Here is a 12,070-nt window from a genome sequence, read left to right on the forward strand (position 1 = left end):
TGCTGATGACACTGTGCTCTTGGGAGATTCTGAAGAGAAGTTGCAGAGATTGGTGGATGAATTTGGTAGGGTGTGCAAAAGAAGAAAATTAAAGGTGAATACAGGAAAGAGTAAGGTTATGAGGATAACAAAAAGATTAGGTGATGAAAGATTGGATATCAGATTGGAGGGAGAGAGTATGGAGGAGGTGAACGTATTCAGATATTTGGGAGTGGACGTGTCAGCGGATGGGTCTATGAAAGATGAGGTGAATCATAGAATTGATGAGGGAAAAAGAGTGAGTGGTGCACTTAGGAGTCTGTGGAGACAAAGAACTTTGTCCTTGGAGGCAAAGAGGGGAATGTATGAGAGTATAGTTTTACCAACGCTCTTATATGGGTGTGAAGCGTGGGTGATGAATGTTGCAGCGAGGAGAAGGCTGGAGGCAGTGGAGATGTCATGTCTGAGGGCAATGTGTGGTGTGAATATAATGCAGAGAATTCGTAGTTTGGAAGTTAGGAGGAGGTGCGGGATTACCAAAACTGTTGTCCACAGGGCTGAGGAAGGGTTGTTGAGGTGGTTCGGACATGTAGAGAGAATGGAGCGAAACAGAATGACTTCAAGAGTGTATCAGTCTGTAGTGGAAGGAAGGCGGGGTAAGGGTCGGCCTAGGAAAGGTTGGAGGGAGGGGGTAAAGGAGGTTTTGTGTGCTAGGGGCTTGGACTTCCAGCAGGCATGCGTGAGCGTGTTTGATAGGAGTGAATGGAGACAAATGGTTTTTAATACTTGACGTGCTGTTGGAGTGTGAGCAAAGTAACATTCATGAAGGGATTCAGGGAAACCGGCAGGCCGGACTTGAGTCCTGGAGATGGGAAGTACAGTGCCTGCACTCTGAAGGAGGGGTGTTAATGTTGCAGTTTAAAAACTGTAGTGTAAAGCACCCTTCTGGCAAGACAGTGATGGAGTGAATGATGGTGAAAGTTTTTCTTTTTCGGGCCACCCTGCCTTGGTGGGAATCGGCCAGTGTGATAATAAAAAAAATAATGAAAATAATCATGAAAGGGTTAAAATCTCGCTATGTACTTATTTCCTCAGTAGCTGTCATTCGCTTTGTTAGATCCTGTAGCTTGTTCATAGGAGGGTTCTTTAAATGATGATTTGGTTACATTGAGCAAATAGAGTGATGCATGTATAGTGAAGTTTAATGGTGATAAGTGCTATGTAATAGAAATGGGAAAAAGCAAAATCAGACTACATTTAGAATAGTTTTTTTTTTTTTAACATGCTTCCATCCCCCACTGAGGTGGGTGATCTGACAGAAAAGAAAACTTTCACTGTCATTCATTCAGTCACTGCTTTGCCATAAGCGCTCACTCTGATATCACAGTTTAGATAACCTCTAAGCTGCAATGGATTGTGACAAAATTGTCATTAGGAAATCATATAAATGAAATTGAGAGAAATGTAAAAGTTACACTCACTATCAAATAACTTTCAAATATATGGATGGAGAGATGCTGAAAATTTTTTTACAATGTATATAAGACTTCAATTTAAATATGCAGCTGCTGAATGGTGTCCACACCAAAACAAACAAAAAACTTTCTGAAGAAAGGCTGAAAACGCTAAAGATCCCCATGCTTGCTGATAGAAGGAAAAGAAGGTTATAAAAGAACATAAAGTAGAGAGTGATTTTTAAGTCTGGCAAAATCTTGGTGTAATGGACTAGGTCCACTGTATTGCAAGCATTACCAGACAGGTACAAATGTCCATGCAGCAAACTTAGTCCACTGCATTAATGACACTACTGGACATACCTAGAATGTACTGTGTTACAGAAAAATACAGTTAATTACAGTACCCAAAAATAAAAGTTTATAGTAGAGGACAATTTTCTTATCCTTTCTAGTGGATGGAGGAGCTGAAACTACAGTAATCCTGTTGTGTATGGTGGTTACTCAGAATATAACTTTTATTCCAAGTCAGAGGAGCTCTTGAGCTCCAAGAGTAATATTGCTGATGGTGTAGGACACAAATGTTTGAGTAGGCTCTGTCACTAGGGGTGTCACTAGTACGTTAAGAGACCATACAATAAGTGTTAGGGGCCCGAGACTGTTCAACTGCCTCCCAGCATACATAAGGGAGATTACCAACAGACCCCTGGCAGTCTTCAAGCTGGCACTGGACAAGCACCTAAAGTCGGTTCTGACCAGCCGGGCTGTGGCTCGTACGTTGGTTTGCGTGCAGCCAGCAGTAACAGCCTGGTTGATCAGGCTCTGATCCACCAGGAGGCCTGGTCACAGACCGGGCCGCGGGGGCGTTGACCCCCGGAACTCTCTCCAGGTAAACTCCAGGTCACGGAACAGATGAAACTCGCAAGAGGTTCCACTGCATTATATTATTATTATAATGGGAAAGCTCTAAACCCTTAGGATTATACAGCACCTGTGGGGGGAGGGATGGAAGGTATTCAGATTTAATTTAGGGAACTGGAGCACAGATACAATTCCCTAGATCAAGAGCCCCTCACCAGCATCAAGGAACCTCCCTTGAGGGGGAAGCTCACAGCCTGAATTTTTGCTCATATCCAGAAACAAAAAATTGACTGAGTAACTGCTCATATCCTGAAAAACTCGTATGGTGGGGCACTCGTAAGCCAAGGTTCCACTGTATATTACATGTGGGTGGGGTGGCCAGATGGGCTACCATACCTACAACACTTGACTTTCTACAAATAAATACTATTCACCTCTCACCCTACATAAAGATTATTAAGACTACAGATATTTTAAGGTAAATGATGAATGTATACTACATGCATTTTATTGCTCTAGGGCATTTTAAATGTAGTAGTACATATTTTATGTGTGGGTCGGGTGGGGTGATCTGGCTGGCTACCATGCCTACCACACCTGACTTCCTACAATAAACACTACTCACCTCTCAACCTACATTAAGACTACAAATATATTGAGGTAAGTAATGAGTGTACTGTGTGTGTATTTTACTTTTTATTGTTTTTCAATGCCTAGCTCTACTGCTAACTTAATATACAGTAGACCATCATTTAGCACGAGTTTATTTGGCAATATCTGGGTATAGCATGATTGAAGAATTACGGCACAATTTTATGTAACACATCGTAAGATGAATTTAACACGGTTCAGTTTGCGGGAAGGAAAAAAAAAAAACTTCCCTTTTCCTCAAGCGGCTGCCTAGTTGCGGATCAGCAGGGAGACCTCCCACCGTCCCCAGCCACTCCCCGACACAACCCCACCATCCCAGAATTTGTACTTTATACGTGTCCAGTCCAACTTCTCCGCTACAAGCTTGTGAATTATGTTTTGATCTTTTAATTGCTATATCTTGTATCTGCCAAGCAATCATGACACCCAGTAGGCATACCAGTGTTGCCCAATGGCAAGAAAAGGTGTAAGCATTCAAGTCTTGGAATTAACGAAGGAAACGAAGATATTAGACAAGACATAACCTTTGGCCATAATGAAGTGTTACTTTGTACACATAAAAGAGGTAAACATAAGTTTGTGTTACTGGCTGACTTACTGAATGACTGTCTGGCTGACTTACTGAATGACTGACTTACCGAGTGACTTGACTGACTTACTGAATGACTTGACTGACTTACTGAATGACTTGACTGACTTACTAAATCACTTGACTGACTTACTAAATCACTTGACTGACTTACTAAATCACTTGACTGACTTACTGAATCACTTGACTGACTTACTGAACAACTTGACTGACTTACTTAACGACTTGACTGACTTACTGAATGACTTGACTGATTACTGAACGACTTGACTGACTTACTGAATCACTTGATAGACTGAATGACAAAGTTAGACACTCCAGTACAACCATCAACTTCAGTACCATAACCTCTATCATCCACCTCAGCCCAGTAGAGCCACAGCATAACTCTCCACAATCATCCACAAACACCAGCACCCATAATTTAAGGTAAGAAATACTATTATTTGTTACATTTGTAGTCTTAAGAAGTAAAAACAACATAATACATCACTACAATGAATTACAATTACACATTCACTTTAATTTTTTTAAGATGTTGAGGCCTAATAAAAAGTTTTGTTTTTTGGGGCTCTCAGGAACGTAACCCTATTTTTCCCATAAGTTCTTCAGTTCATCTAACACGGTTTTACCTAACACGGTGTTTTCAGGAATGTAACTACCATGTTAAACAACAGTTTACTGTATGTTAAACTTATTATCTGGCATTCACATGCATTTATCTGTGGAAAAAATGGCGTTCTGCTTTCCGGCGGTAGCCTGGATCCCAACCTGACATATAAGTGGGGCCCTACTGTAATTATCTATTTGAATTTGTAGGGAAAATGGAATGCTGGGGGAGAGGAAACATGCTCCAACTCTTGGTCACACTTCCTAAGCTTTCAACTTGGTGACTGAACCTAACCTTTCTTTTTAAAACTCGTGTAGTTTGCTTCCAGTGTAAATTGCTCATTTTGTTTCACTTACCACTCTTTACTTACACTCTAAGTTAAAGAAATTCTTTCTAATATCCATATACCTCATTTGGGTGAGTAATTTGCCATCACGTCTACTTGTCCTTGCTGCACACCTGGTTAAGAGCCTATCCTCATGTACCTTGTCTTATGACTCCTTAGCATTTAGTACATATTTAGCATTTACCTCATTCTTCTTTCTAAAAGTCTTTCATCACAACTGATTTTCCCCAGCTCAGGCAAGAATGCTGATCTCATTTTCACTCTCTGGTTTCGCTAAGTGTATTACTTTGAGGTTTCCAAACTGATACTGTATACCCAATACCTATGTATGCAGTAAGGTGTGTTTTGAGCAATTCTTTGACTGGGTCCCTGAATATCACCCCCCTATGTTTACAAGTTACTGATGTTAGTCTGTTTAAATGTGCCTTAGAAGACAATTATAGTTTGATTAACTGACTCTCATTGAACTCTACTCACTACGAACCACTTAACTGTCAGTACGAATATGTAAAATTCTTAAATGAAAACTTGAATGGTACCAAATGCTGTCAAATACTCAAACACTGGCACAACAGCGAATGATGGTGAATTTGTAAATGCAGGAAATGGTTAAGGTTGAAAAAAATAATGAAGTACTAACAAAATCATATCCCTTTCCAATCTACACATGTCCAACAGCTGGGAGGGCCTTATAAACTCTAGTTAATTTTAAATTACTTTTACAAATTAAGTCAGCTTTTAATTTTCTCAATGACTCAGGTGTACAATGTAGCCTAAAGCCTTTTTATAAGGACATTTACTGAACCTCATATATCATGATACTTACTGAGCTAATAGGCACAGGTTTTGCCAAGAACATTGTATCTTGATCGGTAATAGGTAAAAAGCCAGGTATGTTCCGAGCAAATTCCTCATACACAGCCATTTGAGGTTGAGTGACACCACCCACTTTTAAACGTATTGGCTCAGGCATACGTTCAGCTTGATATGTTAATACCATTGGATCACAGTAACGTCGTCCATCTGTTCGGGCAACCTTCCGAGCTTCATATTCCTATAAATAGTAAAAATATTATATTGGTTATGTGGATACAGTAAGAAATTATTAAAATTAGTCCACGTAATTCTGCATACAGTACCTATTATTTGAAATCACCATCAGTACTGAAGTGCTGCCAAGATAGACCAGTACAATACTTTACTTGATATACCCAACTGTAACTTGGACTCCTGGGGCACTTATAAGTTAACTTAAAAGTGCCCTGGGACACTTATTATATTTACTTAATAATAAATATATGTTTTTAACACAGTGGCTGTCTCCCACCGAGGTAGGGTGACCCCAAAAAAGAAACACTTTCACCATCCTTCTCATTATCAGTCCTTCCAGAGGTGTGCAGATATGACACCTCAGATAACCATCCAAACAGCAAAATGTTACCCTGCTCAAACTCCAACAGCTCACAAAGTACCAAAAGTTATTTGCCTCCACTTACTCCTATCTAACACACACACACACATGCCTGCTGGATGTCCAATCCCCTTGCACACAAAAACCTTTATTTTACCCCCTCCCTCCATCCTTTCCTAGGATGACCTCTACCCAGCCTTCCCTCTACTATAGATATATACACCTTCCAAGTCATCCTATTTTGCTCCATCGTCTCTAAATGACCAAACCACCTCAACAACCCCTCATCAGCCCTCTGGATAATACTTTTAGTAACTCATCAGCCCTCTGGATAATACTTTTAGTAACTCCTCACCTCCTCCTAATCTTCAAACTGTGAATTCTCTGCATAATATTTACATCAAACAGTGCCCTCAAACAAGATATCTCCAGCAAGCCATTCATTAAAATCTACTTGATTACACTCTGATTTAATACACTCACACAAACTGGATGGATGCTCAAGACCCTAGCACCCTAAACCTCTTTTACCTACAAGTATTTCTAGGATGACCCCTACTCATCCTTTCTTCCAACCCGCTGTCATGCTATCCCACTTCATTCTCTTTAAATTTCCAAACCACCTCAACAACCCTTCTCAGCCCTTGATGACCACAGACTATCTTCTAATATCCAGGTTCTAAATTCTCAGCATAATATTCACACCACACACTGATCTTGAGTATGACATCACTACTGACTCTAGCCTGTTACTCACTGAAAAGTTCCAAGCCTTTATCTCACACCCATAAATAAACTTCATAAATCAACTTGCTTCCTTCCACCGACAGCCCAACACCACCTTCCTCCCCCCCCCCCCCACATCTATTCCGTGGTTCACCTTGTCTTTCAGAGAACCCTCTCTTGACATGTGCACTACCAATTATCTAAATACATCCACTAACTTCCTACTCTCTCCTTCCAATCTGATTGATATCCAATCCTTCATTGCAAAGATTTATGTTACTCTTATTACTTTAAATTTATTTCACATTCCCTAGATAATTCCTCCTGCCAACTTTGCAACTTTTTTCAGATTCTCCCAAAACAAGTGTCATTGGCAAAGAACAACCGTGACAATTCCCATTTTGTACCAGATTCTTTTTTTTATTAACACATTGGCCATTTCCCACCAAGGCAGAGTGACCTGAAAAAGAAACTCTCTCATCATTCACTCCATCACTGTCTTGCCAGAGGTGTGCCTACACTACAGTTAAAAAACTGCAACATATCAACACCCCTCCTTCAGATTGCAGGCACTGTATTCCCAACTCCAGGACTCAAGTCCAATTAACCAGTTTCCCCTAAATCCCCTCATAAATGTTACTTTGCTGAAACTCCAACAGCACATCAAGTGGCTTAGCGCTTCTTTTTGATTATAATAATAATAATAATCATTGCTTAGTTAATCTTAAGTTAATTTTAAGCCAGCCCGTAATGCTATGCATAGTATAAGTGGCTTTGGCATACTGCTCTTATCTGTATTTTTTTTGTACCTCTGTATGTGTGCACAAATTGGAAATAAATAAATAAATAAATAAATAAAAAACCATTCGTCTCCACTCACTCCTATCTAACACACTTGCACATGGTTGCTGGAAATCCAAGCCCCTTGCACACAAAACATCCTTTACATCCTCTCCCCAACCTTTCCTCCATACTCCCTCCCTCAAATCTGATACCCAATCTTTCATTACCTAAATTTTCTGTAATCCTCATCACCTTGCTCTTTCCTACATTTACTTTTAATTTCCTTCTTTTATGTACTCTTTGAAACTTGTTCGCCAACCTCTGCAACTTCTCTTCAGAATCTCCCAAAAGCATATCATCAGCAAACAGCAACTGTGATAACTCCCACTTTGTGTTAGATTCTTTATCTCTTGCCAACCCTCGAACATTCACTTCTCTTACACCCCACCTATAAATATACTGAACGACCATGGTGACATCACGCATCACTGTCTAAGGCCTACTTTTACTGGGACAAGACCTCCCTCTCTCCTACATACTCTAACCTGAGCCTCACTATATTTGTATAAGCTCTTTAGTGCTCTCAGTAACCTACCACCTATTCCATGCATTTGCAACATTGCTCCCCTATCCACCCTATCACATGCATTTTTCAAATCCATAAATGCAACAAAATCTCTTTACCCATATCTAAATACTATTCACCCATGTTCTTCACTGCAAACACTTGGGCTACACCCCCTACGTATCCTAAAGCCTCCTTGTTCATCTGCAATCATGCCCAATATCTCATTCTTTTAATTCTTTCAACAATAACTCTACCATACAGTTTACCAGGCATACTCAACAGGCTCATTCCCTTATAATTTTTACACTCTTTTGTCCCCTTTGCCTTTGTACAAAGGAAATATACATGCTCTCTGCCAATCCCTAGCTACCTTCCTCCTCTTCCATTTTTTTTTTTTTAATAAGTTGGCCACCTCCCACCGAGGCAGGGTGACCCAAAAAGGAAGAAACTCCCCAAAAAGAAAATACTTTCATTATCATTCAACACTTATACCTCACTCATACATAATCACTGTTTTTGCAGAGGTGCCCAGAACACTATAGTTTAGAAGCATATACATATAACACAGCATATCCCTCCAAACTGCCAATATCCCAAAACCCCTCCTTTAAAGTAGCAGGCATTGTACTTTCCGTTTCCAGTACTCAAGTCTGGCTATACAAAAATAACTGGATTCCATGAATCCCTTCACTAAATATTACCCTGCTCACACTCCAACAGCTCGTCAGGTCCCAAATACCATTCGTCTCCATTCACTCCCATCTAACATGCTCACGCATGCTTGCTGGAAGTCCAAGCCCTTCGCCCACAAAACCTCCTTTACCCCCTCTGTCCAACCTTTTCGAGGACGACCCCTACCCCGCCTTCCTTCCCCTACAGATTTATACACTCTCCATGTCATTCTACTTTGATCCATTCTCTCTAAATGGCAAAACCACCTCAACAACCCCTCTTCAGCCCTCTGACTAATACTTTTATTAACTCCACACCTTCTCCTAATTTCCACACTATGAATTCTCTGCATAATATTTACACCACACACTGCCCTTAGACAGGACGACATCACCACCTCCAACGGCCTCCTTGCTGCAGCATTTACAACCCAAGCTTCACACCCATATAAGAGTGTTGGTACCACAATACTTTCATACATTCCCTTCTCTGCCTCCATACATAATGTTTTTTTGTCTCCACATATACCTCAATGCACCACTCACCTTTTTTCCTTCATCAATTTTATGGTTAACCTCATCCTTCATAAATCCATCTGCTGACATGTCAACTCCCAAATATCTGAAAACATTCAATTCTTCCAAATTCCTCCTCTCCAATTTGATATCTAATTTTTCTTTATCTAAATCATTTGATACCCTCATCACCTTACTCTTTTCTATGTTCACCTTCAACTTTTCACCTTTACACACTCTCCCAAGCTCATCCACTAACCTTTGCAACTTTTCTTTAAGAATCTCCCATAAGCACAGTATCATCAGCAAAAAGTAACTGTGTCAATTCCCATTTTGTATTTGATTCCCTATAATTTAATCACATGCCTCTCCCAAACACCCTAGCATTTACTTCTTTTACAACCCCATCTATAAATATATTAAACAACCATGGTGACATTACACATCACTGTCTAAGACCTACTTTTACCGGGAAGTAGTCTCCCTCTCTTCTACACACCCTAACCTGAGCCTCACTACCCTCATAAAAACTCTTTACAGCATTTAGTAACTTACTCCCTATTCCATATACTTGCAACATCTGCCACATTGCACCCCTATCCACTATCATATACCTTTTCTAAATTCATAAATGCAATGAAAACTTCCTTACCTTTATCTAAATACTGTTCACATATATGCTTCAATGTAAACACTTGATCTACACATCCCCTACATACTCTAAAACCTCCTTGCTCATCCACAGTCCTACATTCTGTCTTACCTCTAATTCTTTCAATAATAACCCTACCGTACACTTTTCCTGGTATACTCAGTAAACTAATTCCTCTATAATTTTTACAATCTCTTTTGTCCCCCTTATTTTTATTATTTTTCTATTATCACACTGGCCGATTCCCACCAAGGCAGGGTGGCCCGAAAAAGAAAAACTTTCACCATCATTCACTCCATCACTGTCTTGCCAGAAGGGTGCTTTACACTACAGTTTTTAAACTGCAACATTAACACCCCTCCTTCAGAGTGCAGGCACTGTACTTCCCATCTCCAGGACTCAAGTCCGGCCTGCCGGTTTCCCTGAATCCCTTCATAAATGTTACTTTGCTCACACTCCAACAGCACATCAAGTATTAAAAACCATTTGTCTCCATTCACTCCTATCAAAAACACTCACGCATGCCTGCTGGAAGTCCAAGCCCCTCGCACACAAAACCTCCTTTACCCCCTCCCTCCAACCTTTCCTAGGCCGACCCCTACCCCGCCTTCCTTCCACTACAGACTGATACACTCTTGAAGTCATTCTGTTTCGCTCCATTCTCTCTACATGTCCGAACCACCTCAACAACCCTTCCTCAGCCCTCTGGACAACAGTTTTGGTAATCCCGCACCTCCTCCTAACTTCCAAACTACGAATTCTCTGCATTATATTCACACCACACATTGCCCTCAGACATGACATCTCCACTGCCTCCAGCCTTCTCCTCGCTGCAACATTCATCACCCATGCTTCACACCCATATAAGAGCGTTGGTAAAACTATACTCTCATACATTCCCCTCTTTGCCTCCAAGGACAAAGTTCTTTGTCTCCACAGACTCCTAAGTGCACCACTCACTCTTTTTCCCTCATCAATTCTATGATTCACCTCATCTTTCATAGACCCATCTGCTGACACGTCCACTCCCAAATATCTGAATACGTTCACCTTCCCTTTATATAAATTATACATGCTCTCTACCAATCCCTAGGTCCCCTCTTTCATACATTTATTAAACAAAAATACCAACCACTCCAACACTATATCCCACCCTGCTTTTAACATTTGTCATGATCCCGTCAGTTCCAGCTGCTTTACCCTCTTTCATTCTACGTAATGCCTCACGCACTTCCCCCACACTCACAACTGGCTCTTCCTCACTCCTACAAGATGTTATACCTCCCCTTAGGTACCTTCCCCTCTTTCATACAATTACTAAATAAAAGCACCAACCATTCCAAAACTATAGTCCCACCTGTTTTTAACAGTTCTGTTTATATCCCATGAAACCCAGCGGCTTTATCCCCTTTTAATCTACCCACTGCCTCATGCACCTCCCCCACACTCACAACTGGCTCTTCCTCACTCCTATAAGATGTTATACCTCCTTGCCCAACGTGTAGGCAGTAAGCCTACATGGCTAGTTCCCATAGTTTCCACTAGAGGGCAAGTCTCTGGGTGGGCATACCCAGGCTTGCCTCCCCCTCACTCAGCACCAACTCCACCCAGAGTCAACAACAAGGGAGGCTGCTGATCGCCTCCAGAGACGGCATCTTGTTACCGTGTCTGTGGTGTGTAGGACGGCAATTCACCAACTAGAGCAAGGGAGCGAGAGGGCGAAGCTCATCTGGCATTAGTCCTGACAGCCGTGTGAGCAGTTGAGCAGATGCCCAGGAGACTATTGGGAATGATGGAAGGCCATCACCTGGGGAGAAGTGGTGTGTGCCGTTTTTGTTAGACGGTGATGACACCAGAAGACTATGGGGTGTTTTCGGGTGAGATGCCACTGGCAGAGACCTTAAGTGTGGAAAAATCACAGGTCTCATGGTGTTTCAATGAGGATGGCCCGTTGAATTGACACACCCAAATCAGTTGCAATAATGGTGACAGCAGCGATTGCAGCAGTTGTTTGCCTGGAGAGAGGAAGGAAGAAGCAGGAAGATGTCTCCACTTCATCGCCTCATACAAGAAGCATCTGTCTCTCTATGAATTGTCCTTAAGTCATGTCTGGAAGTTTCAGCATCCAGACACAGGCACAAGCAGGATCTAGGCCAGAATTTGCTGAGTTTCTTCGAGATATCTTAGTGGCGTTCCCTGCGACTCCACTCCACAGTGTCCCATGCTGTTCTCAGTCACATGTTCAACATCTCC

General features: G+C 41.3%; 1 protein-coding gene across 1 annotated transcript in view; it reads right to left on the reverse strand.

Moving 5' to 3' along the window:
- Not1 (CCR4-NOT transcription complex subunit 1) overlaps positions 1-12,070 on the reverse strand; it is a 462,156-nt gene that overhangs the window by 159,100 nt on the left and 290,986 nt on the right. The window contains exon 28 of the mRNA XM_070089800.1: positions 5,317-5,544. Within this exon, the coding sequence (XP_069945901.1) occupies positions 5,317-5,544 (228 nt within the window). The remainder of the gene's footprint in view (positions 1-5,316; positions 5,545-12,070) is intronic.

The sequence above is a fragment of the Cherax quadricarinatus genome, chromosome 29 (assembly GCF_038502225.1).
Source record: "Cherax quadricarinatus isolate ZL_2023a chromosome 29, ASM3850222v1, whole genome shotgun sequence".
Taxonomy (NCBI): Eukaryota; Metazoa; Arthropoda; class Malacostraca; order Decapoda; family Parastacidae; genus Cherax; species Cherax quadricarinatus.